This window comes from Octodon degus, unplaced genomic scaffold, assembly GCF_000260255.1.
Source record: "Octodon degus isolate 3935 unplaced genomic scaffold, OctDeg1.0 scaffold00041, whole genome shotgun sequence".
NCBI classification, from domain to species: Eukaryota; Metazoa; Chordata; class Mammalia; order Rodentia; family Octodontidae; genus Octodon; species Octodon degus.
Genome location: NW_004524617.1, coordinates 16,758,328 through 16,778,523, shown reverse-complemented (window position 1 = coordinate 16,778,523; position 20,196 = coordinate 16,758,328). Strand labels below are relative to the sequence as shown.

Genomic DNA, 20,196 nt, shown 5'->3' with positions numbered 1-20,196 from the left:
GAGGCCAGCCTGGGCTACATAGTGAGTTCAAGGCCAGTCTGGGCTTAGACCCTGCCTCAACAATGTAAAAAAAAGAAAGCCAGGTGTATTAACACACACCTGTAACCCCAGATTTTGGGAGACTGAGACAGGAGGGTCACCACAAGTTTGAGGCCAGCCTGGGCTACGTACTGAAACACTGTCTCAAGAAAAAAGTCTCCTCTAGGGAAAGTAAATGTATCACAGAGGTGTAGTTCTAAGAGCATCATACTGGACAAGAGGTTATTTTGATGAAGGTAGTGTATGGGCTCTGCAGCCCTCATTACCACTTAGCCTTCACAGTCAAATTCACTATAAAGTCCAGTGATCTGGGACCAGCTGCCTGCTTGGTGAGAAAAAGGACACTATTCAGAGAGCCAAGGCGTCACCGTCCTGTTTGCCTTTACCTTTGCTCTCTTTGTTCCAATTCAATATTTTTCAGGAGGAAGGGAAATTCAGAATACTACTTATGAACCCCACTTTCCCCAGGGAATTGGTTTCACTAGAATAGATTCTAAAGCATGTTGACAGCACAGGCCAAACAAATTTACAGAAGAAAGTTATGATATAGTTATAAAGGACCAAATACCTCAATGCATATAAGTAATATGTGCAAATTAGTTTAGTTTTGTTTTAAACACAGGCCAGCCACTCTGGTGGTGCAGTCCTGTAATCCCAGCATTTAGGAGACAGAAGCAAAAGGATATCCACAAGTTTGACGTTATATAATGAGTTTAGGGCCTGCCTGAACTGTATAGTAAGACTCTGTCTCAAAAAAAAAAAGTTGAAAAATGACCAAAGATGTAAAAAGGCCATTTGATTGTAGGTAGCTTTTAGACAAGAGAAATACAAACAACCTTATAAAATGTGTAGTCTCATTTATAAGTAAAGAACTAGAAGTCAAGAAAATGGTATTTCACCTTTTACCCGCAGACTATCCAATTCACAATTTTTCACGAGAAAGGGAAACATTAATTATGAGAACAAAATGTAAACTTATTGGTGATCGATATTAATGCACATGCTTTTTTTGACCCAATGACTTCATTTTTAGATTAAAAACTCCCTTTCAGATGCATTGTTACATAGATCCATAACAATAAAAGCAAATCTGTTTATTCCTTCATTGTATGACCGGGTTAAATTAGCCTAATTGATAAGGAATCAAATAAATTGGTATGTTTATATGATGGTTTACTATATAGCAAATACATGAAATGAGATCAATATGAATGTACACATATGGAAAATGTTTAAAATATGGCATAATAATTCCTTTGGTGCTTTAAAAAGATGTATTTGTGTGTAGTAGAAAAGGTTATTTTTCCTTTAAGTTCTGGACCATCTTACTCTGAATATTTCTGTAATTTAACAACTTAAAAAAATTAAAAACCATTTTTGCAATATAAATGTGGTATATTATTTATGTTAGCTAGATATATAACTGTTCTTATAACTAAAAGTAAAAATGGCCTAAAAACATTTCAAATGTAAGTAGCTCAGTGTTGAGAATCCTGTCATTTGAAAGGTCTTGGGCTCTCTTGTTAACTTTGCTACTCCTAACATGCAGCTTCTATGCTGCAGTCGAAAGTGTAGCTCCAATATAATTGAGAGGACAAAAAGTTCATAGTCTAAAATAGGGCTATTGGTACACATCAGGGGTCGAGTGCTTACCCAAGGCCACAATTTCCATTCCCACCTCAATGTACAAAAAATGTGTTTCGTGTGTACTTCAATGATAGAGCATAGTCAAGGCCCTGGATTCAACCCCAGCAATACACACACACACACACACACACACACATACACTATACTTGTTTCTTGAAAAGCCTTTTATTATGTGTTTCTGTATGCATTTCTAGACATGTACACACATGAAGCATTAGATGCACCATGTTCTTTCTTCACTAACTGAAAAAAATTTGTTGTTGTTCTGGTGATCGAACTTGTGACCTTACACTTCTGAGGCAGGCCCTTAAACCACTGAACTATATCTCCAGCTGAAATTCTTTTAAAAATCCAATTTTTAAGGTGAATAATCTTGTTAAAATGCCGTTAAAACTGTTCTTAAATATTTTTTACAAGAGTCATTAGGAAAAAGTTATTAGAAAACTTGCTGTTTTGTATTCTAGAATAAATAATAGCATGTGTTTGTAAACTCATTCTTGCTGATGTGGGCAGAGAACATTTGTGAAGGGATTAAAAAAAAATAACAGATTTACTGAGTGGTGGGGCTGGTGATTAAAAGGTGATATTTAGGAAAGATCATTTTTACTCTTTATTATTCCTATACTATTTGAATTTTTTTAGTCTGTGTGTATTTTTGGTAATTTTTTAAAAGCTGCTTAAGCATTTTTATTTTTTTTCAAGTTTTGGTTAAAAATGTACTAAATGGAGCTGGATATGGTGACACATATCTGTAATCCTGTACTTTTCATGTCTGAAGTAGAATTGCAAGTTTGAACCCAGCCTAGAAAATTTAGTGAGATCCTATCTCAAAGCTAAAAATAAATACAGCTCTGTATGAAGACCTTGTGTTCAATCCTCAGTATGTACCAGTACCATGATCAAAAGGGTACTAAGTGGAATGTTTTCTTTATTTTATTGTTAGAATTAGTCCCTGAGGTCCACAATTTTACCAAAGAAGGTTGTGTGTCCTCACCAGTTACTGGGTCCACACACACCACCTGAGAGGCTTAGGGTGAAGCAACCAGTCCTGTTTCCAGACCTCACCTAGCCCATCACCCCCTGCCCTGGTGTGAACCATCCATGGGCAGCCTACTGGAGAATGGAGCAGCCTTGCTCAGCTTAACCTGCAGCCAACAGAAAGCAAACTGAGAGCTTTGGGCTTGCCTGGAAGGCAGGTTCATTCTCTGCTGAATGTTTGTTGAGCTGTGAGTTTGTCCTGGTGCTGTTACCAAAATGGAAGCAGATAGGTCCGGGGAAGTTTGCGGTACATGTACACTGCAGAAGGGGGAGGCTAAGAGCAATAGGAGCAAGTGCGAGTGAGCAACGCAGGTGAGCCTCAGGTTTAGTTGTCAGTTTAGGAGTATATCATTTCTACTTGTCAAATGTCCTCCCGCTTCCCCATTAAAAAGACCAGGGTACAATGGGCTGATGGCACATGCTTACATCTCAGCACCCTGGAGGCTGTAGTGATCCCCGGGGTTCAATGCCAGCCTGAACCTCAGAGCAAGCCCATGTCTCAAAAAACTTACAAAAAAGAGCCAGGGTTACATTTGTGTTAGTCTACTAAAGAATATAATGCAGGGCTGGCAAGATAGCTCAGCAGGCTTTTTTGAGACAGGGTCTTGCTATGCACTTCAGGTTGGCCTTGAGCTCACTTTGGAGCCCATGCTGGTCTCAAACTTGCAGTGATCCTCCTGTCTTAGCCTCCCAAGTGCTAGGATTACAGGCATGTGTCACCACATGGGCCCAACAATAAAAAAAAAGAATTTCTAAAAAAGGGGTTACTTGCTATCCACTCGCAAGCAGAGAATAAATTCTCAGGTTAGAGGTCTATCTCAGAGAGAGCACTTGCCTACAATGCATGAGGCTTGAATTTGATCCCTAGCACAACAAAACATTTTTTGTTTTTTTGAGACAGGGACTTGCTATGCCGTTCAGGTTGGCCTTGAGCTCACTATGTAGTTCAGGCTGGCCTCAAACTCGCAGTGATCCTCCTGGCTCAGCCTTCTGTGTGCTGGGGTTGTATGATATTGTTTAATCCCTTTTAGAAGAGGGATTAAACAATAACTGCTGTCCAATCCCAAGTAAAGGGTAAATTCTCTGTTTAGGGATATAACTCAGTGGTAGAGCACTAGCCTGACATGTGTGCAGATGTGAGTCCCTGGGTTCTAGCTTCAGTGCACATGCATGCATGCACACACACACACACACACAAGCAACACAGAGATAGCTCATTAGCATAAGCACTTGCCTGGCAAGTGCAGGGTCCTGAGTTCAATCCCCAGTACCGCCAAAAAAAAAAATATAGATAGATAGATAGATAGATAGATAATGATGATAAAATTTGACCGTTCTAGATCCACACTGAAATTTTTTCTCTCCATAAATATTGAAAACTCTGTTGTTATTTATATAAGCTGGTTTCAAGTTTATTAAGGAGTGAAAAGCAAAAATATTGGTGACTATAGACATGATGCCAATGATGCAATTATGATAAACTATAGCCTTGTCAGTGATTATTTATATTCTTTCAGATATAACTACTATGAGTGTTCCTAAAAATAATGAAATAAATTATTATTATGCCTATTAAATCAGGTGGTGACCAGAGAATTACTTGTGTGTTAGAGCATGCATACTCAGATTTTTGTGCTCTTACCCATCATACTGCTTGAAATATAAATATAAACCAGAATAAAATTTAGACCTCAATTCCATCAAAGCCCTGCTGTTGCTTGGCTTGTTTAAATTAAAATTGTAAAGCAAAAGATGCCATACCATCAGAACTACTTGACATTATCTGGAATTCCTAGCCACTACTATAAGAACAAAAGGTGGAGGAAAAGGAGAAAGTATAAATTTTGGTGGTAATAAATGATCATTAGCAAACAGTGGAAAATCCAGTAGAATTTAAACCTTAAGCAGTCCAAAGTGAAAATTTCATTTGGGGGTAGATTATAAAGTAAAGGTACAAAAATGAGTACTGTTCCTGTATGTCTGAAATACCCAGTAGTATCATAAAAAGAAAAAAAAGTACCACTCAGAAAGTAATGTGACTATAAAACCTCAGACGTTCTTGTCTTGTCAAAAAATATATGGAGGTAGGCTGGGGAGATAGCTCAGCGGCCTAAGTACCTGCCTGGCAAGCACAAGGACCTAGGTTCGATCCCCGGAACTGCATGGGGAGACTGAAGAGGAAGATCGCTGCGAGTCCGAGCTGCATAGTGAGACCCTGTACCAAATAAATAAATAAATAAATGATAAAGATAGTTCTGTTTTTAAAAGATAATATTTAATGAGAAAGGGATGCATTGTTAAACATGAATAAAATTCCCTTTGTAAATAACACCATACAGAAAAATAAATTTCAAATGGAAAATAAATGTCATAGCAAAACTTTAAGATCATCTTTCTCTACAGAAAAAGTAATTATATAATATTAGGGGTAGGAAGGTCCTCCTATGCATAGCTACAAAGGTTGACTATATAATGAAACAGATCAGTGGGTTTTGCAGTGTTGATTAGTATGTTTTTTTAAAAGAAAGACCAGTATCTTTATGGTGTCTTGCTTTATATTTTATAATATATGCATAACTTGTTCTACCAGTATTTTTCTCCATAATAATTTTAATTTCTAAAATTACAGGAATCTTTTTTTCAAATATCATTTCAGATTCCATATTCCAGTTCAGCAAGATTTTTTTTTTTTTTCAGAACCGGGGATTGAACTCAGGTCCTTGCGCTTGCTAGAGAAGCACTTATTCTACTGAGCCATCTCCCCGGCCCAGCAAGATTTTTTTTTTAATTTCACCTTAACTTTTATTTGAGTATATTTGCCTCTGTTAAATTGAACTACTTTTTCTCTCTCATTTTAGGTATCTGGCACAATTTTGTCCTTGCCCTCTTGGGTGTTTTAGCTCTTGTTCTCCTCCCAGTAATTCTCTTGCCATTTTACTACACTGGAGTTGGGGTACTTATCACTGAAGTTGCTGAGGTAAATAATGTATTATTTAGGGCAGTCTTTGACCTGCTGTTGTGATATAATACTTAGCATTTAATGTCAGGTACCTTTATTCAAGATTTTCACACACATAGAATACTGTTACTTCTGAAGAAATTACTATAATCTTTTTAAATGTAAATACAGTGTTGTGCTGGGCATGGTGATGCCCACCTGCAATCCCAGCACTCAGCAGGCTGAAGCAGAAAGATCCCTGGGAGTTCAAGGCCAGCCTGGGCTACAAAGTGAGCTCGAGGACAGCCTGAACTGCAGGGTGAGGAGTGAGACCATGTTTCCAAAAGACAAAAGAAAAATAAAGTCGGTAAACACATCAGCTTTTTTAAAATGCTATGAAATTTGTTATTGTTCTTTTTAAATTAAATAACATGTTTTAAATCATTTATTTATTTATTTATTTATTTATTTATTTGGTACCGGGTCTCACTACTCAGATCAGACTCATAGTAATCCTCCTATCTCAGCCTCCCACAATTACACTCGTGGTGGTGCTTAGACCACTGTGCTATCTCCCTGGCCGTTTTTGTTCTGAGTTACAAAAATAATGTCAAGATTTTCTATTTGTATTTTGTTGATAAAATACATCATTTACTATTACTGTTTATATCTTTTGTGAGAGAGATAGAGACTAGAGGATGAACCTAGGGCCTTCACACTTACATACTAGGATACGTAGTCAGTTGGGTTTTTGTTTTGTTTTGTTTAATTTTTAGGCAAGATGTCACTAAGTTGACCAGACTGGATTCAAACTTGGTAATCCTGCCGCAGTCCCAGAATGCTGGGATTATATGCATGTGCTACTATGCCTATATATCTTTGTTTTTGAGTCAAATACTATCACTCTCCAGAAGGTGTGTGTGTATGTGTATGATGCACACATATGGATGCACATGCATGTGGGTTTCTGTGTTACCAGGGAATGAACCTAGGGCCTTTTCACTCAGCTACATATCCATTCCTTTTTATTTTTAAATTTTGAGACAAGGGCCAGGCATGCTAGCATATGCCTAATACTTGGGAGGTTGACACAGGACAATTGCTGGGAGGTCAGGGCCAGCCTGGGCTACAAAGTGAGCTCAAGGCTAGCCTGAACTGCACAGTGAGACCCTGCCTTAAAAAGCCAAAAAGAAAGATATCTTAAAAGAAAAATGAAGCTTCAACTGTCCAGCCTAAACATTTCTTCAAAGTTTAAGTTACCATACTCAATTCTGTTTCATTCCCTTAAACAATAGCTGTTATGATGACATCAAATCTTCTTTTCAGACATTCTCAAGAGGAAAATTGCCTTTGTAAGCAATTGGCTTACACAGTCATTGTGCTGAGGGTATTCTCTGCATATTTGGAACTTTTGTTATGTAAGAACTGTTATCTAATCATATTCACTGAAAATACAGGAAAGTTTTCCCCCAAATTTTAATTAGCAGTTTGAGAAAAAAAATTTTTATTTTCTTTTTTGGTTCTGGTGTTTGAAACCAGGGGCATACATATAGTAAGCATGTGCTACACCCTAACAACAGTCAGCAAGTAGATTTTTTTGAGACTGGTTCTTACTATAATGCAGGCTAACCTTGTACTCACTTATGTAGCCCAAGCTAGCCTCAAACTCATAGTGATCCTCCTGCCTCAGCCTCCCAAGGGCTGGGATTACAGGTATGCACCTCTAAGCCCGATAGATTTTTTTAATGTTTGTTTGTTTCTGTACTAGGAATTAAACTAGGAAGCTCATGCTTACCAGGCACATGCTGTGCCAGTGAGCTTTTACCTCATCCCCAGATTGTTTATTTAATTGTTAAAAAATAAAAACATCAGAGCCAGGGAGATAGCTCAGTAGAATAAGTGCTTTCTTGGCAAGCATAAGGGCCTGAGTTCAATCCCCGTTTCTTCCCAAAAAAAAAAAAAAAATCAAAACATCTTTGGAAAACTAGGGAAAGCAACTATAATTGCTGGATTTTACTTTGTTAATTTTCGGGGAGTATGGGTCTTAGATTAAAAGCTGAATTATTTTCTGCATTATTCAACATGTTCTCCATTCTTCACTCAGTATCTTTTATTATTATTTGTTTAGCTTAATCTTAGCTTCTCTTCACACCTTGTCTTATTTGATTTTGCCTTCTTCCTAAGGATTCACCTGCCATTGGGCCCAGAGGCCTTTTTGTGGGAGACCTTGTCACTCATCTACAGGATTGTCCTGTTACTAATGTGCAAGACTGGAATGAATGTCTAGATACCATTGCCTATGAGCCCCAGATTGGCTACTGTATAAGTACATCAACTTTACAACAGTTAAGCTTCCCAGTTAGAGGTATGTATATTTCTTCAGTATAATTTAGTGCTTTAAGCATCAATACCTACCATTCAATAGTCCTTAGAGCATATCTATTCCTTCATTTTGTTCCAGTCTTTTTAAAACAATTCAGTAAAATAAATAGGCCAAATACATAATCTCTTGGTAAGTTAGATATAAAATGTTTGTTTCCTCTATTGTATATGATTCTTGAATTTCTACCAACTAAAATATCATTTTACTTTCAAGATTTTATTATGTCATTTTCTACTTTAAAAACCTGTTAAGGTGAGAGGGAGTAAAAAAAAAACTGTTAAATCAGTGTTCAACTTAAACTATAAGTAATAAACTAAATTTTAATCAATACCCCTAATATAATATTATCTTACGTATGTCTGTTAATATAGAATAGTATCTTAGCTTACCTATCTATAATTTTTTAAAGTTAGTATAAAAACCCTAAAGTGCTTCTCCTTTGCATAAGCTTTTTGGTTCCTTGATGCTATGAATTAAACCTAGAACCTCATGCATGTGAACTACACACTCTCCCACTGAGCTTATCCCCCAGCCTTGTATAAGCATTTGTCAGAACAATTAACTGATAGCTTACAACTGAATGCATGAGACCAGAGCATAAGCATTCTATATTGCTATCATTAACACAGTCATGCAATAAAGAGCAATTAAAGGAAATTAAATTGGCAGACACAAATACAAGCGTCTTTAAATAAAATTTAAAGACGATTTCCTTCTGATTGAAACATACCTCAATGTCAGCAGTTCCAGTAGTAGCTATGCGTGGTTGATGGTATGTATATAGGGTAGAATTATTTAATGTCTTTTATATGGCAGAAAGCCAGTGAAAGTTATCTTTGCTTCCAGAAATACCTCATGGAGACAAATGTGTTGCTCTGTGCAGCAGATGACAGCTGAAACATGTTTCTTTTCAGAACCTGCTGCATACTTGAGTTATTTCAGCTCTGAAAAATCAGCCTCTTTATTCTTTCCATAAATTTGAAGATGCAAATTTTTGAAAGTGCTGGAAAATACAAATTATTTTCACAGTTTATATCTTTAAGTCAAGAAATGCCCTAAATACTTGTCTGTATCTACTGGTATAGGCATATTGATTAATAATCAGGAATAATTTTACTGATGGGCATAGTGGTACAAGCTTGTAATCCCACTCACCAGTTTATGAGGCTGCAGCAGGAGGATCACAAGTTTAAGGCCAACCTATGTAACTTAGACTATCTCAAAATAAAAAAGTAAAAAGGGCTGGAGGACATAGCTCTGTGGTAGAGTACATGTGGGTTCAGTCCCAAAATTTCAGGAAAAATAAAGTAATTGTATTAAACTACTGTACTTAACAAAGGCAAAGCAGTATGAATTTTTTTTTTCAGAACCAGGGATTGAACTCGGGCCCTTGCACTTGCCAGGCAAGTGCTTATTCTACTGAGCTATCTCCCCGGCCCCATTATGAACTATTTTTAAAACTTTTTCAAATTTAATTTTCTGTGCCTAATCTATTTCTAAGAACCTTTATAAAAACTCCTCAAATATTCATGAAAGTTGGGAGTAGTAGAAATAGATTCTTTTATATTTTTCTTCAAGCTCTAGAAATTACCAATATTTTTGCTCTTTTTTTTTCATTTGAGCAGCCTGCTTTTGGCAAAGTAGTTCAAAGCACATCCTAGACATCCTATCATTTCCTCCATAAAATTCAATCTGTCTTCAGTAGAGAATTCTTTAAATATGATCACAATATTGTGAACACACCTAACAAATTAACATCCAGTTGATTTTCAGTTTTCTTTACTTTTTTGTTTGTTTTGTGGCACTAGAGATTGAACTCGTAAGGGTCTTTGCTTTAAACTATAGCTCTACTCTTTTTTTTTTTTAAAGGTAGTGTCTCACTAGGTTGATAAGTTGCCCAGGTTGGACTTGAACTCATAATCTTTATGCTTCAGGCTCCCAAAGTGCCTTTTATTGTTTTATCAGACAGAGTCTCACTCTATAGTCCAGGCTGGCCTTGATCTCACTATATAGCCCATGCTGGCCTCGGACTTATGGCAATCCTCCCGCCTCAGCCTCCTCCGTGTTGGGATTACAAGTGTGCACCACCACTAGCACCACACTCAGGGTAGATTTTTTTTTTTAATACTTGGTTTAAGTTGATAGTAGAGTATGTCTTCTAAGTCTTAATTTATAACAGTTCCTCTAGTTTTTTGAAATGTATTTTTTTATGAAACCAAGGAATTTGATAAAATTTTTCATATTCTAGATTTTTCTGGTTATATTATCTCATGATGTCACTAACATATTGAGATACCCACAATTTTCCATAAACATGTAATAAGGCCTACAGGCTTGGTTTTATTTTTTGTACCAGGAAATGTACCTTGTGCTTGCCAAGCAGGCACTGTGCCATTGAACTATAGTCCCTGACCAGGCATAATTATATACAAGATCTCTTTCCCTTTTTTTTCTTTTCATAAAATACTTCATAGGTAGCACTTAGCACTTCCTATTGCGTCATGGCAGAAAGCACCCACTGTCTGATGTTCTTCCATTTAGTGATGTTAAAATTGTTCAGGAGGCTAATCTGATTCTTTAAGTTTGAGTTGTCAATTTTCTCTATTCTCCTGTCACTTAACTATCTTCCAGACCTTTCTGAAGTAGATAAATCCTTTTGCACTATCTACTTCAGAAAGGGCCCTAGAATTACAATTACAAAACATACTGAGGTACTGAACTCCAACTTTGTGTGTGGGTAGGTAAGTTTATGAGAATAACCTAGGGTAAGTGCTGCTTCTTGACTTCAAATTGGATGGATCTGTTTTTATAATGTAAAATCAAATTGCAACAAGTGGCTATCAAGCTGAGCAGGGAATTACATGACTGTTTCCAGGTTCATATACAATTTTACTTTTAGAAAAGGAAAATTTTCATTACAGATTCTAATCAGCACTGTATTTCTCTTTAGCATACAAACGGCTAGATGGTTCCACTGAATGCTGTAGCAATCACAGCCTTACAGATGTGTGCTTTTCCTACAGAAATAATTTTAATAAGCGTTTGGTAAGTTGTCCTGAGGCAGTTTTGCTTGTCCAATGTAATTATTACAAAATAAGCAGAAAAGACAAACATAGAATCTATGAACACTTGTCCCTTCTGTTGTATGTACTTTTTTATCATTTTGTTAAAACCACTACATTTCAGATGTCACATTTTGTGTGAGAATCTTTAAATGTTTATAATGGTATAATATCTGATATGCCCAGAGTGTGGTAACTTATGCTAGTTAAGGGCCGGGAATATAGCTCAGAGGTGCAGCACCTGCCCAGCAAGTGTGAGGTTGTAAGTTCGAGTCCCAGTACCCTCCCCCAAAAAAAATTTATTATAAAAAATAGTTTATAGTAGGTGCCACATAAATAGCATTTCTTTTAGATGAACTTAATTTCTAATATGCTAGGTGACATGAGAATATAACTTAGATTTTTCTTGTTAATAGATCATTTTTAATATTGAATAATTAATATTTTATTCATAGCATACATGTCTACCTGCCCGGAAAGCACTTGAAGCCACTCAAGTTTGTAGAACAAATAAAGATTGTAAAAAAAGCTCAAGTTCAAGTTTTTGTATAATACCTTCTTTGGAAACTCACACTCGCTTAATAAAAGTGAAACACCCACCTCAAATTGATATGTTGTATGTAGGTCATCCACTGCATCTTCACTACACAGGTTGGTATTATGGTGGTAGACCCTCAGGTGGGTATTACTGTGGTAGACACTTAGAAAATCATTACAATCTTGCATTTTTCTCAGTGATAGAAACTTAGTACAGATCCTTGCATTAATTTCATGTATTATAAATTTAATCATCTATCAAAGTCTTACTACCTTTTTTCTTAAGCACTGAATGAAACTTCAGCTTTAGGAAGATAATCTAACTTTATGAAGCAAGAGAGACAACTTGCCCTGGAGAGTGATGCATATTTCCTTCCTCACTGTTTATTCCTAAGTTAAATAATCTCTCAAATGTTCTCTAAGACTTTATCAAATTTATCCAAGCTCCCCAGAACAGTAGCAAAAGCTGCAAACCCTAAGGAGTATCGTGATACGAGGAGGTATGGTTATAACATGTACTCAGCCCAAGAATTAGATATGAATATAATTTCAAAATTGGGCCAGCATCATTTTACCAGTGGCCACGTGATCAGGCTACACATATACCTTTTGCATGTTGGCTGAACATCATATAATCTAACTCATTGGACAGTATCCCTTTATGTTACATTTTTTATGTTTACCATGCAATTTGGTCAAAGTATTCAAATCAGTGTTTTTCTTTAGTAAGTCCAGAGGTGAGTGACCATCACCATAATCTAATTCCACAATACTTTCATCACCTCAATAAGAAAGCTTCTACTCACTAAGTAGAAACCTATCTCCATATCCCCCATTCTTAGAGGCCACAAATATACTTTCTCTTTCCATAAACGTACTTGTTCTGGACATTTCATATAAATGAAGTACTTTGTGACTAGTTTATTTCATGTAACACACTGGTTTCAAGGTTCATCTACATTGTAATGTGAATTAGTACTTCATACGTTTTATAACCAAGTAACATTCCATTGTATGCATGGGCCAAAATTGTCTTTATTTATTTATTAGTTGTTGGATGTATAGGTTTTATGTTACTCTTTAAAAGGCTTTCATATTGTATTTTAATCATATCCTGAGAGAAAACCTAGGTTACTTTTCTTATATATTGGCTTGACACTAAGTGACTCTTCCAAATATTAAATATATGTCAACAATTGAAGAAATGTACCTATTTTAGGTAATTCAGAAATGTGTACTAGGGATTCTCCCTAATTACAGGATAGGTTTTAATGTTTTAAACAGAAACAAGATTATGAAACCCCTTGTCTTAATCCTTTTTTTAGCAGTGAAGTAAAGAACTGAGACAAAAAAAAAAATACCAGGTGGTGTATAGCTCGAGAAAATATGAAAGGATAAGAACTCTTTTGATATAAATTATAGTATATTTTAAGTCAAGCTCTATATTTAGTAGTAATACTTGGTTCATAGTATCTTTATCTTACTCTCATCTCAAAATATAGGTATATAGTGAAATGTGAATTTTATGTTACATTATTTTTATCAAATGTTTTAGAATAATCAATTGCTTTTATGTGTGAGATATATAGCTTGTCTGCATATGTTTCAAGAAGGACATTCTCAACCCGTTTAATAGGCTAGCCCAATTTTTGACCATGTGGTAAAATTCACAGTGCTGTGGCTAATCTGTTATGAATAATATTCATTATTTCATGATTTTCTTTTTTAGTGAGCATCACCAGTTTTATCCCACGTTTCAACTTTCTCAGCATTGATCTCCCAGTGATTGTGGAGACATTTGTCAAGTATCCTTTCTGGTATGAAAAATTCTTTTACAAATATGTTACTTAGAGTTTGATTAGTTTTACCTTGAAGACAGCATTCTAGATATAGACTGTATAGGTATCAATTGCTAACAACTAAAAAGAGGCTTTAAAGTTGAAAGAGGTTGTGTTATATATAGAAAGGAAACAGAAGAGAAAGGTTTATCAGGGAGAGAGATATATTAAGATGTAGAAGAGCAGAAACCAGGATACAAATTGATAGTGGAATTTATAGGTCTAAAACCTTTCAGTAAATTTATAGAGGATGAAACCTTCAGTGACTAGTGAGGTAATGCACTCTGACCTATGTAAGCTTCTTAGTTCTGATCAAATGCAGGATGACTCTTATATGTATAACCAGGAATTGTATAGAATAAATCTATTCTATGGCTATAAGAGAGAGATGCGTAAGGAAGATCAAACTTACCTCCATTACTAAAATAGCAACCCAGAGGACAAAATCTTATACGGTCTTTGGCATGCAATGTTTGAAAATAAAAGGTGAAACATTTTTTTAATTGATTATTATATAGACTTAAATCAGTGTAAAGTTTTGGAAGTATTCTTTATTTGACTCACTTTTAAATTTAATTTTAATTTTTAAAGTTTAATTTTAAGATTTTTCTTCAGTGACTTGGGACAAAATGAAATGGAGAACAAATGAGTATTGCTAAAAGTGTATAATCAAGATTATACTTTGAAGTCTTTGCAACTCTGTCTGCAGAGACTTAAGCTATAATCTTTTATTTTGAGACAGTTCAGGCTGACATTGAACTCAGGGCAAGCTGTCTTTTTGCCTCAGCCTCCTGAGTGCTGGGACTAGAAGTTATGCCACCACACCCAGCTACACTATAATCTTATAATAATATAATAAAACAAGATTCAAGGGGCAAAAATCTTGGTTTCTTAATATAAGATGTTCTAAGGATCAAAAAGTAGTTCAAGGGCTAGGAATGTAACTCATTTGTAGAATACTTGTTTAGTGTATTTGAAGTCATGGGTTTGTTCCCCAGGACTATAGAGACAAAACACACTGGGCTGGCCAAATAGTTCAGCAGATTAAAGCACCTGCAAGCAGGTACAGGGGCCAAGGGTTCAATCCCTGGGCCTGCCGTGCCAGCCCCGCTCCCAGGACATGCTGAGATGACAATTGAGACTGGGCATGGTGGCGCACACCTGTAATCCCTGCTCTTAGGAGGCAGTAATCAGGCGGATCACTACGAGTCCAATCTAGCAGTGAGACCCTGAACACTCTGTAGACCCTTCCCTAAAATATAAAAAAAAACTGAAATACTAAATTTTCCTTTATTTTTTATCCTGTATACATTCTTTTCCCTTGTTACATCACTAAAGAATTATAAGGACTTAGTTTTCCTTAGAGTTCATATAGATTGGTTAGTCTCTTAAGAGCTTTGCTTTTATATTTCTAGTCAAAATTTTTTGAAGTTCAAAAGAGTATAAACTGATCTGTTTTAAATAATGGAGATCTATGAAGGAATAGGAAAGATTAAAAGAACATAGAAAAGTCTACTGTAATTTTATTCAGGCCAGTACAGTATCTTCTGACTTGTGGATGGCTTTCACTCAGATATCCCAGCTTGCTCCTTAACCAATTTTAACCCAGGTACCTAATTTCCCTCTCCGGGGCTCTAGCCATTGTTAATGCAGTGCCCTGCTTTGCTTTGGATGGTCAGTGGATTCTAAACTCATTTCTGGATGCTACCCTTACATCAGTGATTGGAGATAATGATGTCAAAGATCTGATAGGATTTTTCATCTTGCTTGGTGGCAGCATACTTTTGGCTGCCAATGTGACCCTGGGACTCTGGATGGTTACAGCACGGTAATATTGGTACTCATCTGACAGAATGTCTGAGGTGTGTGTTAATATACTTTGACAGAAATCTTTACTTGGTATGAAATGTAAAGTGTTTCCTTAAAATTACATTTTGGCCAACATCCTTGAGCTCCTCTTAGATCCAAAGTACCCAAACTGTGCACTGGTGGTGAGCAGAAGAAATAAAAGGCACAGTACTTACTACATTCTAGTTTTAAAGATTGAATGTATGCAGTTCACATATTTGTGGAACAGTTTCTAACCAAGTGCAAATTTATGTAATACCATTTTGTGTAACTACATGTAGTACTGAAATAATATAAAAGAAAACAGAACTGGGTGTAGATAAGAAAAACTGAGTATCATTAGTCAATATTTAAAGGTGACCAGACTTTGTCTAAGCAAAAGAGTGAGTGTATTCTTGGCCTCTAGCTATTGTCCTTTGTTTTGTTTGAAAAGCATTTAAAAAGTTAATGGTGTGTTATTTTATACTTTGAAAACCGAGGTCTGATTACTATTAAATTAATAAAATTTGATAAAAGAATCTGTTGACATCAAAGGGGAAGTCTTTGTCAAGTGATACCAAGAAAATGAACAGTTGGAGATAGGGCCTCTGGTGTCATGAGCTAGTCTTTCCCGCACAGGTGCTGCCTAGTTGATAATATGTCTTTGTACCCTCATGAAGCAGCATTAGCCTTTTTACTCAGCTGTGGAAAGTATCTCACACCAGCAGCCTACCAGCTGAGGCAGTCAAGGTTAAACCTCACAACTAAGACAGGCCCTCTGAAAGGACACAGGACCTTCAACAGACCTAGTTACTATTCTCTCTAGAGATTTGAGGCTTACCACACTCCTGGGTAGACATTTCCTCTTTTGCTGCTGAGGCCATCTTGGCCTGTCTTTAAGAAGCAGTGACCTTAAACATTGAGCCATACCCCTGTCCTTACCAGCAGGCTTCCATACTTTATGCTGGGTGATTAAACAACTAGTCCTTGCCTTCCAGCCTTCCTTTAAGCTACCTCTGTAGGTCCACAGAAGACCTGGTATTACAGTGACAGTGGCTACACATGAGAAGGTACAAAATGAATTTTCCAGAGCCTAAGAATTATCTCTTAGATCTGAAAAGGCCACATCTGGTTTCGGCGTCTTAGGGAATAGAGATATGACCCTGAGAAATTTGGGGAGTCAACAGGCCAGTGTAAAGCTGTTAGTTTAAGAGGTATATGAGCATACTGGGGTGGGTGGGTGGGGTGTGTGTGTGTGTGTGTGTGTGTGTGTGTTTCACTACTGGGGGTTGAACCTAGAGACTTTATCATGCTAGGCAAATGCTCTGCCACCAAGCTGCATCCCTGGCCCTTTTTTTAAATTTTGAGTGGCTCTCAGTTGCCTTGACTGGCCTTGAATTTGCAATCCTCAGCTTCCCAAATAGCTGGGATTATGGGTATGTACCATCAATCCCAGGGAGCATGCTATTTCTTTGATGAAAAATATATATTTCTCTCTTATACTCAAGAGATGATAAAAAGCAATAGCCCATTAATAACAATGAGATGACCTTCTTCACTAACTGAAGGACTCCATGGGGTTATCCTTTTCAGATCATTAGTTGCTTCTTAAGCACTAAAACTTTTAAATCTTTTTTTTTTTTTTTTTTTTATGGAACCGGGGATCGAACTCAGGCCCTTGCGCTTGCCAGGGAAGCGCTTATTCCACTGAGCCATCTCCCCGGCCCTTTTAAATCATTTTTAAGAAACTTTTTAGATTATATTATAAATTGTCCATCCTTCTTAAATAGGAATTATATATTGGATATAATTTTAATATTTTATTAGTGCTTCAGCTCATCAGCTAATACCAGTACTAAAACATGTAAATTATTGGCTTTTGCCAGAAAATTTGGTATTTATTCTATTTAGGTAGGCAGTCATTCAGGACCAAAGTATATTAGCATTGTAAACTTGGGGAATGCCATGAAATATTTACATAATTTAATTACATGAATTAAGCAATTCATTAAAATGTTTACGTTCAAGTCAGTTTTTTAAAAACAAAAAAGAAAAAAAATTTTTTGCAGTGCTGAGGATTAAACCCAGGGTTTCATGTATAATAGGCAAGGGATCTGTCACTGCGCTACATCCCTGGCCCAATAAAACATTTTGCAGAGGAAATTCTACCCACTCACTTCTTTTTATAGGTAAAGAAAAACAGAAACAAAGCCTCATTTTGTCTTAACGGTTAAGCACCATGACCTGCTAATACATAGGCTCAGGAACTATTGAGGCAGGAAATTGAGCAGATGAGTACCATTTGTATAGAAAATAGCCTCATTATATAAGAAATGAAGTGTTATATGTTGTCTCTTCAGCTTGACTATGGGCTTTTCCAGAGTGAGGACCATGTCATGTTCAGCTTTGCATCCTTGGCACAGTGCATGAGACATCATAAGTACTTAATATGGTTGAATGGATGGTGATTAATGTTATTTATGGATTAGAAAAGCATGCTTCTATTTAAGTAAGCTGTAAAAAGTATTATTGAATATTTACTGTAAATATGTATTAACATTAAAAAATTGGAAGGTCTTTATGTCCCTGGTGTAAAATCATCTTAATAAAAATAATCTATTTTAGTTTCTGTAGAACAGTCAGAAAAATTAGTTCTTTTGAGGATTTGGAGAAAGGGTTCTGTATTGCCACTTTAATAGTGACATTTTATTCTATGTTCCTACTCTACATTGTTTACATTTTGGAAAAAAAATTTAGTCACCTACAATCAGTAAAGAATGTCTATCCTTATCCACATCTGCGTTTCAGAAGATATGTAGTTAACCTTTTGATCTTTTGGTAATTGCTCTTCTAAGTCATTGTTCTAACAACAAATCGTAGACCTGTACTTCATAGGTGTTTCTCAGACATCATTTTGTCCCATGGTATTTATTGAATGTCCATATACTAAGGATGCACAGGGGGATTTTATTTTTGTAAAACATTTGTGCGGTGAAATTTATTCTCAAGCTTTAATTTGAAAATATCATAATTGCTGGCATTTGATATTTAACAATAAAAAATACCAGCATTTTATGTTTATCATCATCTATATGTTGTCTTTTTTTAAAAATTGTGTTTTTTATCAAAACTCTTGTCCTTATAAAAGTAAGATCTTAGTTGTTTTTAAATAATTGATTCTAAATGCAGCCTTCAGTGTTCATTCCTGTAATCTTTAAGTTAATGTGGGCCTCAGAAAGAAATCTTTTAAATGAGTTTCCTGTGTTCTCACTACTACTTTGGAAATGGCTGGTATATGAATAAACAAAGAGTATTGTCATGTTTCCTTTCATTAGTCTGACAAAATTCTTCTGTAAGTTCATCTGTATTTTTAGAAGGTCTTGAAAGTGTTTTAACTGTAACATTTGGCTCATTCCTGGTCTTTTGCCCTAATGCAGCCTATTTTGCCTCCAACACCAACCTTCCCACAAGTCTTTCTCTCTCCCTTATATTACGTTGGGCCCAAAAATTTGGCCTGGAAATTAGCTCAGTTCCTGATTGGATAGCCTTATTCCACTCCTCACCACCAATCTTGTTAAGAGCTAAATGACTGATTATCTAAGCTACTTTTTAAAAACAGCTTTATGGAGGTAAGTGCCATAAAATTCACCCATTGAAAGTGTAATTCCACATAAACAGTTTCTTGAATATCTGATCAGAGTATAAATGTATTATTTCACAACTATATTAGCTTGCGTAATTTGCACCACTGAAAAGGAATTGAACAACTTTTTTGGTGTCAGGAATCAAACTCAGGACCTCATGCTTGCCAGGCAGGCACTGTGCCTCTGAGCTATATCCCTGGCCCAATAACATTTACTTTTAAGTTAAAGCATGTAGATATATTTCTTTGAAGTGATTTTTTTAAATCAGTATACTTGTGGGCCAGCCTGATAGCTCAGTGGACTAAAGTGCCTACTTAGGCAGAGCCCAGCGGCCAGGGTTTGATCCCTAGCATGCCATGTGGGCCCTGGCCCCGGGGTGTGCTGAGCAAATGATGGAGACTGGATGTGGTGGTGCATCTGTAATCCCAACACTTGGGAGGCCGAACACAGGAGAATCACTACGAGTCCAACCTACATAGTGAGACCCTGTAGACCCCATAGACCCTGTCCTAATTACAGAAAATAATAATAATAAATCAGTGTACTTGCAAGCTCCTGTTGCTATTTAGGCCATAATAATTTCAATAACCCATTATATATTTTATCAAACTAGCAGGTGAATTCAGGGAAAGGAAAGCCTCGATTTCGGAAGCTAATGTTACAATATATTATACTTGACTAGCAATTTGTAGTTATAATATGTTATACTCTAGTGTACAATTTGTAGTTTGTGGGAAAAAATGGCTAAAGGAAGTTTTAATTTAATTACATGTTGTATTGTGTAATTTAATTTTCCAATAAAGAGGAGAAAAAAATACCTTCTTAGTTTTGTTTTACTGTAGGTTAATAGATAGCCAATAATTGTCCCTTATTATTGACTAGATGCCCTCAAACTTTCCTGCTGACATTTTACTAACACTGTAGCAGAGGGAAAATGCAAAAGGATCTAAGAGTATAATCCTATTATTGGCTTTCTGTGGTATAAAATAAAAGTCTTACATTATCTTAAATTGATGTACATAGATCTTGAATTCTATTAATCAGACATCATAAAGCCAGTTCTCTTCTTAGAGATATGAAAGGAAACTTTAAGTATAAGAATACTAAAATATTTTTATTTCTAAAACACACTGATAGAAAGTTCATGGCAGGTGCCTACAGACTAGTGACAGTCAGTGGTGGTGCTTTTTACCACGCATTGTAAAAAGAGAAAAAAAAAGTGTGTGTACAGTATTGTCTTTAA

The 20,196-nt window shown here is 36.1% G+C and overlaps 1 protein-coding gene across 1 annotated transcript in view; it reads left to right on the top strand.

Annotated features, from left to right (window-relative positions):
* Mbtps2 (membrane bound transcription factor peptidase, site 2) overlaps positions 1-16,599 on the top strand; it is a 37,908-nt gene extending 21,309 nt beyond the window's left edge. The window contains exons 6-11 of the mRNA XM_004631396.2: positions 5,583-5,701; positions 7,847-8,027; positions 10,996-11,090; positions 11,563-11,758; positions 13,374-13,449; positions 15,092-16,599. Of these exons, the coding sequence (XP_004631453.1) occupies positions 5,583-5,701; positions 7,847-8,027; positions 10,996-11,090; positions 11,563-11,758; positions 13,374-13,449; positions 15,092-15,314 (890 nt within the window). The 3' untranslated portion in view covers positions 15,315-16,599. The remainder of the gene's footprint in view (positions 1-5,582; positions 5,702-7,846; positions 8,028-10,995; positions 11,091-11,562; positions 11,759-13,373; positions 13,450-15,091) is intronic.
* The last annotated feature ends 3,597 nt before the right edge of the window (positions 16,600-20,196 follow it).